General features: G+C 40.1%; 1 protein-coding gene across 1 annotated transcript; it reads right to left on the bottom strand.

Moving 5' to 3' along the window:
• Window positions 1-13,463: 13,463 nt before the first annotated feature.
• Window positions 13,464-18,219, bottom strand: FAM96B (family with sequence similarity 96 member B; the record flags this gene model as incomplete). Its single annotated transcript, XM_009282873.2, has 4 exons — window positions 13,464-16,583; window positions 17,119-17,164; window positions 17,666-17,791; window positions 18,118-18,219. Coding segments are annotated over 4 exons (372 nt in total), but the record flags the coding sequence as incomplete, so codon positions are not given.
• Between the last annotated feature and the right edge of the window lie 11 nt (window positions 18,220-18,230).

Below are 18,230 nucleotides of genomic sequence, written 5' to 3'. Positions count from 1 at the left end.
GGGCGAGCGCTGTGGGGAGGCGACGGGTGGACGCGGAGCGTTTCAGTGGGAAATACCGGCACGTGTAGCGAGTGAAAGGCTGCGCAGTCAGGCTGGCGGGGTCTGCCCTGCCTCCCTGCTCCTGCCCGGCCCGGGACACTTTTCTTTCCTGATGCTTCCCCGGGTGGAATGGAAAACGGTATTTGCTACGTATGTCGCTTGTTTCCACTCGCAGCCCTGCGTGAGAGAGTGCGTGTTGTATGCAGATAGGTTTCCTCGGCTTGTTAGGCTCTATGTCATTGTCCAGGAGTTTAGGTATAGTCCTGGTGTCTACAGTAGTGTTAGGAAAAAATATTTGCAAATTTGCAATATTTGCATTACTTCGTGCGTGCTTTACTTAATGTTTAGGAGCGGGTTACGAGAAAAGCATCTCTGCTAGGTGTTGCACTTACATAGTAAGCTCGCCAGTGTGTCCACATGCAGTGTTAACGGTTTAAGAGGCCAATATAAAACATAAAGGTCAAACTCTTCTCTTGATTTCACCTGAGCGGCAAAGTGAGACAGTGAAAGTCTTATCTCCTAAGTGGCACAGTCATTACCGTGTGATCGGGTGAAGAAACGACTAACCAGATAACTATAATTGTATTCTGAATGGCTCACCCAAGCATCGTGTATACAGTTTATTGTTTACCTAGCAACCGAAACATGTTAGGCATTTTACAGCCAAAATAACTCTGGCTCCTGCTCCCAAAAGATTACAGCCTGATCAGTATGGGAAAATCCCTGTGACTCTGTATAGGGATAGTTGCCATCAAACTCGTGAAAGTTTAAGGGTTTACAAATAAGCTGCAGAAACAAGGCTAAAGATGGCAAGGGATATGGAGGTGATGTAAATGAAGTTATGGATGTAGGGAACGAAGTAAGGGAAGGTAAAGATTCTGTGGGGTTGGGGCTGAGGGTGCACAAAAGATTACAGCCTGATCAGTATGGGAAAATCCCTGTGACTCTGTATAGGGATAGTTGCCATCAAACTCGTGAAAGTTTAAGGGTTTACAAATAAGCTGCAGAAACAAGGCTAAAGATGGCAAGGGATATGGAGGTGATGTAAATGAAGTTATGGATGTAGGGAACGAAGTAAGGGAAGGTAAAGATTCTGTGGGATTGGGGCTATGAGGTTGCATAGCCGATAAAACATAGCATACCGGCTCAGAAACATCTTTTTTTCTTATAACACGTTAAACTTCTCAGACTACTTAACTGCAACAACGATAAACATGAAAAATACTTTGAAGGGGCTGACTATAGGGAATGGATATTTTTTCCTAAGAAATTAAGTGAGTGAATATTCTGTTGTTTTCAGGAGCTAATTATAATTCTCCAGTCCTTGTTCTTGGGGTGGTTTTGGCCCCTTCGCCCTGATAACTGCAGTTTGAAGTGTTAATGTGGCAGTTAAAGATCACCAAGTGCTTGCAGCAAGTTCTCGCAGCCTGTCTCACAAAATAGCAACCAAAATAGCCTTGTCAGTTTAAATAGTCAGAGTTTGGTGGTGAAACAAATTGAGTGCTTCAGTTAACTGAACTGAATTATAAACCTCTGAGTTACTAACTGAATTACTAACCTCTGGTTAGTATTTTGAATCATATTTAAATAAATTATGGTTAGCATTTGAAGCACACCGTGGTTACTTAACTTGGATAAACTGGAATCTGCCAAACCATCTTGATTAATCTGTATTTATAAACAGTTAATTATGTAAACACACTTCCAGAAATTGTTTGTCTTCAGTTAAATTTTTAAAAATTTGAATGTTTCTGCTTAGAATTCTCACCTGAAAATATTCTGAGTAGGTTTATAAGTCTTTTGGACCAGTCTTTCTTGCATGCCTTTACTGTGTGTCAGGGTCAAACTTTAGAAGTTGACATATAAAGTGGGGGTATTTTTAATTCTTTTCTGTGTGAAAGAAGGGAAATCTGAGAAGCATCAGAAAAAAAGATACAGTGCCACTTTTGTGCCACATATAGCACTACTGACTGGAACCAAACTAAAAATGGAAGTTTCACTGACAGGACTTAAAGAAGCCATATTTTATTCCAGGCCTTTTGCTGATGAGAATAATGAATATTTTAATGATGTAAATGCAAGATAGACCCCTTGCTAGTCAAAAAATAACAGGAAAGGTTAATGTAAAAGTGCTAAATAAAAACTTTGAGAGAACAGTGTTTCAGCAGGAAAAGTGACTGAAAATAAAATAATACCTAATAGAAATCATACAAAAAATTCAGGACTCTGTGGCAAATACTTGTTTTGTGCCAGCACTGAGGTACAACTAATGAACTAATGAATTACCACCACGGTTACAGGATACTACTCGGGATCTGGCACTGGGTTCTGTGAGTTGTCCTTTAATGGAAAGTGAGATAGCCTTGGATTAGATCCCCGGGGCTTCACTTGTTCCTAGAGGGATGAGTACAAGTTGCACAGAGGAGCTCTGTGCCAAGGCAGTTAGGTCCATCCGTCACAGGATTTGTGCCTGGAACCAGAGAGAGGGGGAGATCACAGGGGTCATGTAGTGGGTTTATCTCCTTTGATCTTAATAGGTCCAGCTATTTTGTGAAGTTGGAAGGAATTAACAGATAATTCAGGTTAATCACTTGAGACACATAACGTGCTTCTTCACATAGCATGTAATTCTATTTGCTGTTAATTATTGCTATGTATCCATGTATACATTACCGTGGCACCTGCTGATTTCAGTGGGGTGCATATGAGACCTCAGGCTTGAAATGCTGATTTTTTAGTTTCTTTGAAGGATTTTCAGACCACCTCCTTTCTCACCTGCCCTCCATTTCCACTTCAATGTGACTGTCCTTCTAGCAGATGTATTAACTATAATTTATTTATATTTAAAAGAGATTTTCATGTTTTGCTTTTCTACTCTTATTTTCTATTGTTCTAGCTTCTACTGGTCTAGGGTTTGTTTAATTAAATGGGTGCTTCAGACACATACTGTAGACGTGATATTTTTAGTAAGCCTAATATACTATTCCTTATGTATTGAAATGGAAACTGGAAATTTTATAATTTTGTTGGATTTTACATAGAGCCAGACCTGGAGCCTATCAACGTTGAAGGTAAAAGTCCACTCCAGCCTGCATGGCAGATTGTAAGTGCACTGAATCAGGGTTGTCACGGTAGCAGTGGTACGGATGACTCCTGAGGAATTCAGGTGCCTGTCCCCTGCAATGGCTGTGTTCTGAACCAGCAGCAGAGCTGCAGCCCAGGGTCTGCTGTCTAACCCAGATCCTCGCTGCATGAGGAGAAACAGCTTAATAAAAGTAACAAGCAAATTCTGCTGAGGCCAGAAGCACTGGGTCATTTTTGGTCTCAGGGACCCCAGTCAACTACATCTTAATTATCAGGGTATTCTGGGATCCTGTCGGAGCCACTGTAACCTCCCATTTGTGAATCAATCCAAAAGCTTCACTTTTACTTGGCTGCCTGGCATCTGTGGTGTGTGTCCTGTGGTTCTCCTGGAAGAATTTGATCTGAGACTTAGAAGCAAAGGAACACTGATATTCTATATTGTGTGGAATTGAGCACAAAGCTCTCTAAAAAGGGATTACTTTTTTTTTCAGTTTCATTTCATCTTCATATGATTTTCATTTTCCTTATTTCATATGCTTTTCACTTAAGGTGCCTTTCTTTGTATTTTACTGTTGTAGCATATCCAGTTTCTTTTTTTCTGTTATCTCATTCCTTTCTTATTCTCTCTCTCCTTTTTTCCCCTTTCAGTTTTCCTCTAGCTTTTGAGAAGTGTCAGTGTTCACTTCTTGGCCTGAATACTTTTCATCATATGGAAAATGTAAAACATACAGTCCGTTCCTGTTTCTCCAGTTATTTATTCCTGGGGTAATAAAGCTTGTGCTTGGAGTTTCTTTATGCTATATTAGGTGCAGAGTTCATTTCACAGTCTAAATGACAAGCACAGACTTTGCAGGGGGTGCAGTGATAACTAAGCATGTATAACCTAACACCTAACCTCCTCCCCTTTGAATTTTTAGATTAAAAAGCAGAATTTTGGGGGTTGAATTAACTATATGTGATTCTACCTCATCAGTGTTTGTTCAAGGTCAAATGCCGTATTATAAATAGCATTTATATTTTTTACATCAAATTAATATTATCACTGAATTCCAGTTTTTGCTTTTGCTGCTGTCTTACATTGGAATTGTTTCACATTTGATTAGGAATAATAGAAATATTTTGGACAGCCCAAAGACTGGATTAGCAGCAGTGAGGTTTGGGAGAAACTATTGTTCTCAGCGTGGCTCTACGGTGGAAGTCGTGGGTTTCTCCTCTCCTTACTTTTCAACTCATCTGCACTGCCTCGAGTCTAATTAATCAGCCATTATGTGGGTGAAGTTATTTCTATGCAAACTGCAGATATATCCACAAAGGTCTGTTCTTGCCAAGTTATATGAAGCATTACTCCTGCAGAAGCATGAGTCTGGCTACCTCCCAAATACCCAGACTAAAAAAGAAATAGCAGCATTTATTATTATTTTAATTACAGAACTGACAGACTCAGGCCAGTGGAACAAGAGACAGAGGCAGCAGTAGGAAATGTGTTGGGGTTTTTTTAACCTAAGCAAGAGAGAGAGAGGTACAGGGAAATGAAAAAAAAAACCCCACATTTTTTCCTTATCCTACAAAAAGTAGGATATAGTGCAAATGTGGTGTCAACTTTTCCTCACCATCACCCTTAAAATCACAGATTAGCGTGTGCTGAACAGATATGGGCTAACTGGTTCAGTTTGTGGGTTGTATGCAAATACATATTAGACCTTTTCATGTATAGCATATGGTATACTGCATTATCTTGCAGTTAATATATAGGGATTTAAAAATAGGCTACAGTCTGAACTGTACAAGTAACTGTAGCAATGGTGGAGCTTTCAGCCTTAGCACTAACTCCTTTGTCGGAAAGCCTGGTAAATGTTGCATCCATGCTGAACCTGCATTTGGACATTCCCAAAGGAAGGCAGCACACTCCTTCGGCCACAGAGTCATGCTTTTTCTCATAATTACTCTTGCATTTAATGATAAGTAATATTTTTGATTGAGTAGTGGTAGCCATGTATTGGGGTTGCAACAATAAACGTGAGAAATATGAGCTTTGGAGTCGATGGAAATCGACATAGCTTAGAAAGCTCACATAAAGTGCCAAGGGGGAAATGCAAGCAGAAGCCTAACTAAATCCATTATTATATCTACAAAATTAATCAGAAATTGGTTCCTCTCACAGCTACTGTGCTTCCTCTCAGGTCCAGACCAGAAATTCTAAAGGTCACTGATAGGCACTGCAAAAGAGTGTAGTACTGTTTGCGTTTTTCAGGTAGAAAATTATAAAATAGGTAAATTTTAAGTCCATTGTTTGTAACATAAAGCAAAGACCTCTGTCTTTCTGAAACTCTTGCAAAAGAGCGCAAAAAATGACTTGGGATAAGAATAACTGAAAATGTGGTTCATCTTCCTGCTGCTCTGAATTTCTCACTGCTTTGAGTAAGCTCAAAAACTTCTACAACTAGATAACCTCATGACCAACTGAACCAGGTGAATCATTGCTCTGAAAAAAAGAAGTTGCACAAGTGGCATATCTAATTTCATTTTTGCCTGTTCAGTTCCCCCACTTTTTTTCACAGAATGCACCACACTATGAGTAAACTGTCCTGTTAGAATACAGTTGGGAAAAGCATTCTGTCTCAGTCTGACTTCAAGTTTGCACTGATTTTTAGTTTTTCAGATTCGGGTTTACTTCTTACTGACACAGTAACCGCTCATGCTATATCCTGCTACAAGAGTCAAAGTTTGGATACCCCCTCAGTTTCCTCAGTCACTGCGGAACAGACTCATTAGCACGTACTATATGTGATCAGCTGTTTGCTCCTATTGCATTTCAAGTTTGGAGTAAAATCAGAACATGACCTAAGATATTTCCATAATTATTTTCTTGTATCACCTCTAATTCCTCTTCTTCAGTATTAAAACTGTCATGGCCAATGTGCATGACATACATCATCCGTCCATGAGTGGAATGCTAAATATCCTGTTACAATTCCTGTGGGATGTATACTCCTTAGTGTGGATTTCAGAGGCCCTTTACAAGAAACATCTAGAAGTCTGATACCATGAAAAGGTTTCTGAATTTGCAGATTGCAACAGACACTTGGTTTAAGGAGTGGGCAAAGTAAATGGCTGTCTCTCTGTCTTACTAAGAAGTACACAGTGGTAAGGAAGCAAATTGCAAATATAAGATTTATTGTTTACCAGCAGTAGCTCTTGGCAAGAGGAATGAATCTATTTACAATAACAAATTAAAGGAGCTGTACTGGGTCAGACTCAACTTACAACCAGTTTCCAGCAGCTGTCAGTAGCAGACGTCTAAAGAAGAATGGACAATAAGAACATGATAAACACAATTAAAACTCCCCCCATACAACCACCAGGCTAAAATTATTCCTTTTGTTCAGAGGCCCATGATGTGTTTTTTCTGCATATTTTTCGAATTGCTTTTTAACCCATGTAGATTTTCAATATCTTGCAACACCTCCATTTACTGTATTGTGAAGCGGAGAATAAGATTTCCCTCCTGTCTTCTTCATACATGTAATGATTTTATAGCTTTCTTCAGTAATTACCTCTCTCGGCTGAGGAACCTAGAGTATTCAAACACACCTTGTATAAACACAACCCTACTTGCCCTTCTCTGTGTCTTTTCTAATACATCTTTTTAGAAGTTAGGGGACAAGAAGCACACAGATTAGAAACACAGATTACTCAAACTGCATGTGCCCATGGACACAGTGAACAGTGATGCTTTCTGCTTGCTTTGTTAATCCTGAGAATTCCTAGCACCTGTTTACGCTGTCAACTGAGCATTGAGTAACATTTTCATGGACCTACTGTAACTCTCTTTTATTGAGGAACTAAGGATTTAATAGGCAGGAAATTGGGTAGAAAACAGCCTAAAGCTGCGCGTGGTAACCCGCAGAGTCCATTTCTTCCATACGCCTGCAGGACAATATCTTCAAAAGTTGCCTGTTAGCAAGCATCTTCCACATAGTACTGCAGAAAAAAGCACAGAAACTTGCAGAAGAAAAGTGTAATTATAAGGGAAAACTTCTCTGTAGCAAAAGATTACAGTGAGGGTGCCGGGAGCACGGCAGATTGTGCTGGTGACAAGGCGTTGCTTACATTTCAACACATTACAGAGATACCAAAGGAAGGAAGATCTTGGGATGTGGGGTCTGAAAATCTGGATAAAGTCATCACATTGTAGATGTTTCCATGAATATGACAGATGAGCAAGGAAAAGTCTCCTTGCAGCGAAACCCCATAAGTAGGAGCAGACCTGTGGTCCTCTGAGGAAATGACCAGCACACTTCCAGTCACAGAGGCGCATAGATCCATCACTGAGAGAAGGACATAAGACAGAAACACAATTTATAATGTTTGTGGCAATATAAAGTGAAACTTTAACTGTGCTGCCCTCTTCTGTGTACTAGATAACAAAAAAAGAATGAGGATTTTTTAATCTATCTTTTCCTACACAGAGAACATTAGTTTTGTGTCCAAATGTGTATTTATAATGCTTAGAATTGCTGCATCTTAAATAAGGCTCTTGGTGGGGAATGGTGGTGACCAGAATTAAAACATAGCTGCCTTTTTGCTTTAGGTGATAAAGTCTGATCTTGTTTCCCTTGTGGGGAAAACTCCATTTCCCTTTCATTTCAACAAATGAAAGCTTGAAGCAGGGACAAAAACTCACAGTCACAAGGGAGACTTATGAATTTGAATTAGAAAGGGTTTATACTTCTTTATAACCCAGTGCAGAATTTATGGTGTCTTTTCCTGTGGTGAATGATGTCATGGAATTGTTCATGTAAAGTGTGTAGGAATTCAGATGTGAGAGATGTTATCATCTGTTCCAGGAGAAACTCAGAATTTGTCCAGTTGGAATGCCCTGAGTTTGGCAAATTCCACATTTGCATCATAGCAGTAATAGGCATCTCTGCTTCTTTTTAATGTCTCATTTCCTGCTTCACCTCTGCTGCTATACAAGATATTCTGACGAAGAACTCCAAAATTCTTATTGTAGAATTATACTGGAATCAAATAAACTTTCTTATTTTCACTTTAAATTGTCAAAGTTCTTTCTGATTTTATTCTTGAGAAAGAATGTAATAATAATTATGATAATTATAATATGCTTCATTATCTACCACTTTGTCTCCAAAAAATATAAAACAATCAGGATCATATGACAAAACACAGAGAGCAAGCACAAGCATAGACTGAGGTAATAGAATGGTATGAAGTGTGTACCTTATATGAAGAGGGTTGTAGACAGTACACTTGGAAAATATTATTTTATGAAAGCAACTGCAGATCTTAATTTCAAAGCCAGCCCTAACTAGAAAAAGCTGAATCAAAACTCCAATGCTATAAGTCTCTCAGTCATAAAGATAAAACTGCAAAATCTTGACGCATATCAAGGATATTCTACACCCAAACCAGTTACAGTGAAGCAGGTAAGAAATAACTTGATTTCCCCCTTCATCTTATTCCTCCCACAAGCAACTTCCCCACATCTAGTGAATACCAGTGTACTGAAATATTCAGCGAGGCAGTGGCATGCTGAGCTGCTGATCACATTGGGGAAGTGCCAGGGAATTATCCCTCAGCTCTCAATCTCTGCATGTCTTGTGCTTGAGGGCAGAGTTCCCTGTCAGAGGTTTCTTTGACAGGCACATTACAATGTAAATCTTTGGGCCTTTGGCATTTTAAGTGGACTTTCTTAATTTTCCAAATCATCAAAGATACTTATATTCAAAGAAGGACTTGGCAATCATCCCATTCTCTGGAGGTAACAAAATTCAGCAAATTGGTTGCATTTCATGGCATTTTTCCCTGTTTACAGTTTTGGAAATGAGATCAGAATCAGGCCTGGACAGTCTTTTCCCTTCTCTACACTTACTCACAGCAGTAATTAACATGAACCAGGCAAACGCTTCCTTGGCATCAGACTCACGTCAAAAGCATCAAGTCTGTGATTTCACTGCCTGCTCATGCACCCTGGGCTGTGGGGGGAAATGGTCTTTATTCAACAATTAATATCAAAAAGAATATGATGAATACAGTAAATTGCTTTTCTGCAAAGGCTCGCTTTTTTCACACTCACCTCTTTCTTTCATAATCTTTACCAAAGAAAGGGTTATATATTTGCATTACTCCTCTGCTCAAGCACATCAGCGCCACCAGAATCATTCAGATGAATCTACAGCCTTCTAAGGTAGCAGCAGCATGTAGCTAGGCAACAAAAAAGAATATAGTATTTTTCAGGAAGGAGGACTTTTCTAGATGATCTCATACAGATGCAGTGCTTTTTTTGCCTTATAAGAAGAAAATGGTTCATTGGAGAAATGAGTCTGTCATCCTGTCACCGTCAAGTCATACAGATATATAGGTTTCCCTTGATTAGCTGTGAAAGAAAATAACAGTGCATTGTATACTGTTCCTATTTATTTCTCTGTATCTGTTACATATCTGTAAGTTTTTTTACTAAAACCCACAAACGATTTTATGGCAGATTTCGTTAACCATCATCCTAATTAAAATGGAGTGCTTCAATAATTACCAAGTCAGCTGAAACAAATTGTATCTCAGTTCAGCTGAAACCGTGTCAGTTTTAAAAAAGAGATTTTATGAGTGGAAAAGACATCCTGTTGTATGTACAGTCCATCACTATGTGTGGGGACAGAGCTGTTGTGAATGGTGAACACTGATTTTATGTGTGTGAAGGGATTGGTTAAGTGCAAGCCAAAAAACTGGTGTGATCTAGCAGGTACACCGATGCCTTGGTGCCCCAGATGATGGTGATGAACCCAGCAAACAGAGGATGACAGAGGTGCCAGGCCAGCTTCTGGGCTTTGGGGGGACTCTTTCCAGCCTCAAGAGGCAGCAGGAGCTCTGAGACACTGGATGAATATATCCGTGTTTGTGCTGGCCAGGTCTCGGGACAACCACTGACCTGTGTGAAATTGTAGCACCATCTGCCAGGGTGCCGTTATCAGCCCCTGAGCCACACTGGGATTCACGATCTCAGCTCATGGTTTCAGCTATCCCATTTCCCATTTCTCCTATATTCCCTTTTCTACATCTCACTAATTTGACAATTTGTCTGTACGTGCAAAAACATATTTAACTTGCAGAGCTTTCAAATTTTGTTTCCCAGTCTGGGTGCAGCATGGCAGCCTGTGTGGCTGGGATGGACTGTGCGTGGCCCTGGCAGGAGAGCTGCGGGCACCAGGGTAAGTATCTGTCCTGGAGCACGGCAGTCCCTCTCAAGTTGTCTGTGTTTGTGAGAGCACATGCTCTGCACATTGCAGTTTCTGTGGCAAGTATTTTTTCCGGTACAGACCTGAATGTACCTAATCGGAGACATTACATCACAGTCTTGGCAGCTTTCATGTATGTATTTCTTCTCTTTGGCCTGTTATCTTATTTGTGTATTCCAGAGCCTGTTCTGTGGGATGGCTTCCATTCTTCCCAGCTGGACCAAGGCACGATTCATACCATGTTGTCTCTTTCATCTTGTCATTCTTCATGGCAAAGCAGGAATTGCCCGGTTAGGCATGCAAGCCAAAAAAAGGCACAATTTATTTGTAGTCAGTGAAAGACTCAAGCAACTTTTAAGAGGATGAAGACCGGATCACAGTAAAATGTCAGAGGAAGGTACACCATCTTCATAACATTCATAGCAAGGTTCCTGCAGTTTTAAGGATTAGTAGAATATGTTGCAAGTCCTAAACTAGTATGATACATTAACTGATGTGTATAAAATTTGCATCTAAGCTATAGTGTTTATTTATTCAGCCATAAAATGCAGAAAACTATTAATTATATGACTTGGTAACTGCATTAGTACATCTCCTGTGGAGTTAAGTGCTTAGACTACAGATGAACTGAAATGTGTACACGCAAATGGCATATGCATTTGAAGTAAGGCAGGTATGATTGAGGTTAAAGCTGATACAATGTTTACTTTTTGTTTGAAAAACTAAATTAACTCTCAACTGTTTTACTAGGAATGACCCAATATTCTCCTTACCAACAAAAATAAATGTGACAAGATATCATCACTTCTATGCTAAAAATATAATCCAGAGTATAACTTCAGTTAAAGCTCTAAGTTTACAGGATCAGACCCAGAATGGTGAGTTTGAAGGAGAGGGGGAAGAAATTGTTTAAATAACAGCTCCTGTTTCAAACTCCTAGTCAATTTTATCATTAGTAAGAATCATTAATAAAGTAGAATTTGGTGGGCTGTTTACATTATTGACTTATGTTTCAAAAAACAATGTCTAAAATTCATTGTTGTGAAAATAAGTCAGTACCAATTTAAAGAGAAACAATTTATGTGACTCGTTCCTAATCATTGTTTTCTGTCTACCTCAAAAGTAACTTTTTTTAAAAAAGTTGGCTGCAGTGTTGAAGCTTTTTTTCTGATTTTCAGTAATAAAACTAGTTTTATTCTATTAAAACTGTTAGGAAAAAACTTGGTATCTATTGGCATTTATTGTTTTTCTCTGCAAGCATTTCAGACTACATGGATGATTTATTTGTCACTTTGCAGGGGAAATAAAAAGTATTGCTGCTTAGATACCTTCATAATCCTTAGACAGAGCACGTGCCAGTTCTTCCATTAGCAAAAGTGTAGAGAAATCGAGCTGCCAGGCATCCTGGGGGTTAAGCAAGCTCGTGACAATCTACTGAGGTTATTTTGGTCAAAGCCATGTGTGACACATCTGATGGGAACCCAGATAAAACTAATTTGGGTAGATTAGGGGAAAAAAAGTGCTATGATAAACCATTATCTCAAAGTTACATCAAAATAATGGGGAGGATCACCTCCAGCAGAGTTTGGCAGTGATGACTGGCCAGTTGCTTGGGTCTTCCTGCTTAGCTCAGCGTGGACACAGCTTCTGCCCACGCTCTTTGGCCACTGCACTTACGATCTGGCAAGGTGTGCATCTCCCTTTGTCAACTTAAAGCATTAGTATTACATAGATACTTGTCTTCCTGATCCTCCTGTCTCCTCCTGCTGTTTGTGACTTATCTGCAGTGGGACAGCAAAGGCTTTGTTGTTACCTGCAGCAGCGCAAGGACAGTAATAAGATGGGCTGTGTAACAGCCCAGCAAGAGAGGGCAGAGGGGGGCCACACTGTGGCCATGCCTTAGCTACAGGCCCCACATGGGAACCTCCCCTTCAGGCAGCCAGCTTGTAGGGAACAAGGAAACCAGAGGGGTGGGAGATGTCTAGCATACAGTAATGGTAGCTCACTTATTTCCCCTGCAATTTGGAGGACAAGCCTCCAGCACTATAGAAGCTACCTGTTCTCAATATTGCCAGACTGAGGCTGGAGGCATCCCCCAGCTAGTGGCAGCACAGTGAGGTGGTGTACGCCCCGGCCATTTCCTTCTTTCTCTTCCTGTGCCTTCCCAAAGCTCCCAGGCAGCAGCTGCTTCCCATTCCCATCTTATATTTGTTCCACAGACTTGCTGCAAATTAACTTCTGCCCTGTTCTCTCCCTCCAGTCCTGCGCTGGGAGCTGAGCTAATGGCAGGAACCAGAGACTGTTTTAACTTCTGTACTGAAGAGGACAGCCTTGGCATCTGAAGCTTGTGTGTGCTGCAACAAGATGCTGAAAAGCAACAAAACTGATGAGACAACTGGCAAGTTACTCAGCAACCATGATGAGTGTGTGGAATGAGCTGGGAGAGCAGGGTTTCCAACCAACCAGGATGTTTTTATCACTGCAGACAGGGCTGCTCCTTTGATTCACAAAGGGAAGTTAAGGAATGGAGATAACCTGCCGCAGGATGCAAAAGCTCTTTACAGGTAGGACATGAAAGAAGAAATGTATGAATTGATAATAAGAAATACATAAGAAGGTTACAAAATATGATAGCATGTCTTCTGCAACTACTGAAGTGTGTTGAACAAAATGAGGGCTGTTATGTGTACATTTTGTAAAAATACTGTGTATTTTCACCATTTTGTGGAATTAAAAAAGTTTTATGTGCTTTCTATTAAATGTTGCTGGCAAATGGTTGTGAGACATACCAGCAGATGTAAACACACAGGTAATAGCCTCAACTTCCCCTGATTTTATTCTCTTTGCTGATACTTACCTTTCCATAGTAACATTTGAAAGATTTTGCTATAAACTTTTCTTTGTTTAGGGAAAAAAATTGACTCTGCCACTTGTTCAGTCTGTATTTATGCCAAACAGTGCATTTCGTAAAGGAAGGGAAAGTGGTATAGTTGTCTGCATGACAGGCTAAAGGGAAATGTTTTTAACAGCTATAAAAAACCCCCATTGTAAAACATGTCGCTTATAAATCAAAGCTCCAGAGGGAGACCTTTGTCAAAGCACTTTATTGACGTAAACACATCAATCTTAAGCATGGCCAGAAGACTGAAATAACTTTTTTTAACTAACAGTTCCCAGTGTGTGGTACACATCACTCCACCCAAGGAGCACAAGAAATACTGCCATTGAAGTGTGAAGTTCTTCCATGGACAGTTCAGTTGCATCTTTGGATACAAAACTGCTGAGCTGCTTCCCTGCCACTCATGAAATTGGGGGATGAACAGTCTTCAAAAGTTTCAGATTGCTGGTACTAGGCAGCAATGACAGTGTGGGACCAGCTGGGAAGAAGTCTGCTTCCTCCCAGGGAGCAGGACTGTGTGGGCTGGCCCAAGTACTTGCAGCGTGGTGGAGCCCAAGATGTACCAACTGTGTTGGTCTGCGGGCTCAAACACACAGCAGGTTACTCTAGTGCACAACACAGCCAGTTGCCTTAGGGAGCTCCTGTTGCAGTGTTTGCAGATTGAGAGTAGTGAATGCCATTCAGCCACCCCTGGAAGGCTCTGCCCAGAGCCTAGGAATGTGAAACAGATGTCTGCTTCTGGCATTTTTCCTGGACTTGAATGAGGCTGGCTGTATTCAACACAGCTGCTCTAAAGGGTCATAGCTTCTGACGGAATGTATCCTATTACAAAGCATTTCAGAGGCTAAATTTAGGGGTAGCTTTTTGGAAAAACAGAAGTCTGAAAAGAAATATTTGTAACAAATTAATGTTTTCTTCTCCCACTGTATTGCCATACAGCAGGAGCCAGGTAACGACCATTAAAACCAGGGAACGGAAGATTTTTGCTAGAACTGGTGGTACGTTATCATTCAGCAAGTATCCAAGCTGAGGGAGCCTGTACAGGAGGACCTGTGATCTTCAGCAAAGCAACTGTGGTCTGTCCTTACTTTTGTTTCTATCATCTCATAAATATAACATCCGCATCACATAAAGAAACATGCCAGATCTAAAGTAATAGAATTCTCCATTCCTAAGTAGCGTTAAGTCAGACCTTTTCTTTGATATCCCACAATAAAGTCCCTTTACTGAAAAGTCATCCCCCACTATATACTGTAAATTTAAACAATCTAACCACATACTGTTGCTTCTCTGAAAAGGTAAATGATGCAAAGTGCACCCCCAGGGTTACTGTGTACAATGTACTTCATGAGGCAAGTGCCAACATCCCAATAAATTATTTAACACTATTCTTATGTAGTGGTGAAAGCCAAGCAGAGAGATTCAACAAAGCATCATCTACTGATTCCTTCTCTATTTGGAGTGCAGGTTGAAGCAATCTGTTGGCAGCTTAGTCATCCTTCTGTTTTCCCCCAGGCACATATTTGCATTCCTTTCTTCCCCAAAATCTGGGAAGGCAAAATTCATTTTCTATTTAAAAAAAAACAAACAGAAAACAAAATCTAAACAACCAAGCGTGTTGCCTATGAGCTGCCTGCATGCATTGCCATGGTTGAAGTTTCATTTGTGGTGCAAACATTGGCAATGTCAGAACTAATCAGTTCAGTGATTCAGCAAGAGAGGCAGAGAGGAAAGATAGCATTAACAGCTGGGTTATTCTGCTCCTTTCCCAATATTAATACTACATAAATATTGTCTTTATTTACAGTTTCATTTATACATCCAAGCATGCACTGATCACTCAAAGAATGCTAAGCCAAATAAGCAGATTAAGGCTGCTGCAGAGTTGGCTTTCTGTAGAAGCCCTGTGCAAGCTGGGTGCCTCATTTCTGAAACGGGAAGATTTGGATTTGTTTCTGTTCTATTTTGCTCTGTGACTTTAGGCATCACATTTGGATCACCACTGCCTCAGTTTCCTCAGCTGCTCAAGACAGACTAGACTGGACTACTAGGCTGTGGTTTACATAGTGTTGATAAGCTTCACCATTTTTAAAATAGCATCTGAGACCCTCCAAGAAAAAAATACTACTGAAATATAAAGCATTACCATCAAACAGGTGAGCACAATCTACTTTTAAAAAAGTGTATTAGTTACTCTCTAGATAACTGATGATGATGACGGTAACATTGCATGTGGGCAGACACCAAAATACCCGATAGGATTTCTTTAGCAGGTTGTTATTTTTCCATGTGGTCCATGATTAGAAACATCTTTTACAAAAGTTCAAATTAATTCTGGAATTGTATCTCAATGAATTTTTCTATTGTCAATTTCTGCCAAAGACAATAGTTTAGTAAATGCCACATTTCCTGGACCAGAAGCATAGGCTAGGTATTATTATTAAATCTCAATACATTTAAAGCAAAACTTGTAATTTAGCTGTCAAACTTTGCCAGGACAGTCTTTCAGCAGAGGGTAGCTGGACTGTTTGTACTGAAAACTATGAATGACTCTCTCCTATATTGCGGCAGGTGCATGAAAAAAAACCCTACCTCAAAGATACTGTATTTCCTACCACAAGTAATGAGTAATTAAAAATAAATCACGTTTTATACAGGTCTAAAGAGCCGTCCATACTTGGCTAATCCAAGTTAATATAATAAAAACCAGGCAGATGATTTAGAAGTGTTTACACTTATTGCTAAAATGTGTTACAACTTTGCACACATGAACTTATACAATTTTTGATGTCTGAAGCTAAAATTGTATTAGCAGTCCAAAACAGTCATATGAATGTAAAGATTTTAACTACCAATTAGCTTGGTGTACTCGTAAAGTCCAGTGTACAAAATCCACTTCTAAAATGCAGTTTATAACTAATATTGGATAGTGAGAAACCAGTTAAAAACAGGTTGAAACAAATCTTTTCAAAGAAAAATCCTACCTATGCAATGACTAATAAAATTTAAAAGTCAGTTTTCATTATATTTTTGTAGCTGCCTGTAAGCTAATTTCCCACATACTATTTTTTGTAGGAGTAATGAAACATTTCTTTAAGAAAATCCAAGTGATTTTATTTTGCTCATATGTATAGTGTAACACTAGCGTCACCACTTATATACAAAATTAGTTTAACATAGCAGAATACCAACGATTTCCTCATTGGGCAATTATGATCGAGCAGACAAACACTGATTCACCACTTCCAGTAAGTGAGAGTTTTCCAAAGCAGCTGCTACACGTTCTTTATCAGCAAGCTGTTTATTAACTGTGCAGAAAAAAACACCACAAGAAACCGGTCAAAACATTGGTATACAATGGCTTTTTTAAAGGCATTTTACATTGAGACACATAATCACACTGTTGCTATGGTACTCAGGTAGACTAGTAATCCTGCAGATGCTAAGCAGAGTTGCAGTCTAAAGTCAAAGCTACCATGTTATCACAAGTAAAACCAGCAAGCTGTTTATGATTCAGCAGCAGGGAGCTACACATGTGTAGGTCTAACACAAGAAGAAATTTCCCCCCAGCCTCTCCCATTTTCTGAGTCCTCCATAACCCAGGCAAATCAGTGACTATTCGAGATCACAGGTTGCTTGAGGAGATGTTTAAAGTACGGTACGGGACATATCTAAGTGTCATTATTACACATTCCTGTTCTGTAACATCCCCCAGAAGCTGATGCATGTAAAGTCCCAGATACTAAACAGCTGCTCTGCAGGTGTGGCAGTGTATCTCCTCTCTAATTTTCAAAATTAAAAAAAAAAAAAAAGACGACCACACGAGAGCACTAAAAACCTTACCTGCATGCTCAGAGGCATGTGTTCCTGGTGTTATATGAACATCCAGCTTAAAAAGCATCACAAAAGAAAAAGGGGACAAGTCAACAAAACATTGGAAGCTCAAGTTCAAACTATTTAATAATAAAAATAAGACAATAACAAAAAGAGGGGGAAAAAGGACATTCTTGCCAATACCAGTTACCGTATCTAGCAGAATAAAATAAAGTCTAAAATCACAGAATATTCTACATTCCCATCTGCTTAAGCCTCCTTCAGACAGGGGGATGAGGCACCATCCTCTCCTCCTCCTGTGCCGTAGAGCACTGCAGATAACTTCCCTCCATAACCCCACTCACCCTTGACATGACTGTCGCAGAACCATAATTCTGCATCAATATTTTAGTCCACGACCCCCTCTGGTTCCTGGAGTGTTTCCCTCACCCATAATATGAAAAAAGCTCTAGTTATTTTTTACTGTAAGTTAGTTAGCTTTTTTTTTTGCCCTTTTTTTTTTTCTTTTCAAACACAATCCCCCTCTTTTGCTTTCCAGAGCAATGTGATTACTCACCTTAAATCTCTCAGGCAGAGATCTGATCAATTTTACTTTTATGGAGAGGCCGATTAACGTCGCCATACTGCAGTGAGGAATGGTGGGCGTAAACTCCACTGCCACCGTGCTTTCTGCGTCATTCACCTGTTGAAAACAGAACGCTTTCATGTACAAAACTCACTGGCTTTACCCCAAGCTAGCTGGAGGCATTTTACGTGAAATGCAACCTGAAGCTGTATGCGCTTATTGTTTTCTTCACTGCCATGTTAAAATACTATGTGTAGCTGCAGCAGACTGCTATAATAAACCTCTTTTAATGTTAGAAAAAAATAATTAAGTTAATCAGACGGCAGAGGCAGCACGGCCCTGCAGCACAGCAGGCTTTTACTGATCGGCAGTGCCCCGGGGCGCCCCCGGCCCGGCCCCGCCGCGCCAGCGGGACGATAAGCGCATCTTAGCGGGGATCTCACTTTCACTCGCACTTGCTCGACGACATTCAGCTCCTCCAGGGTGAGGGGGTGCTCGGGGTCGTTAATGGAGCGAATGAGATGTGGCGGGGGGAGGGAAGAGGAGGGGAGTAGAG

Source organism: Aptenodytes forsteri, unplaced genomic scaffold, assembly GCF_000699145.1.
Source record: "Aptenodytes forsteri isolate BGI_AS27 unplaced genomic scaffold, ASM69914v1 Scaffold70, whole genome shotgun sequence".
NCBI lineage: Eukaryota > Metazoa > Chordata > Aves > Sphenisciformes > Spheniscidae > Aptenodytes > Aptenodytes forsteri.
This window is presented reverse-complemented; position numbering and strand designations above follow the sequence as displayed.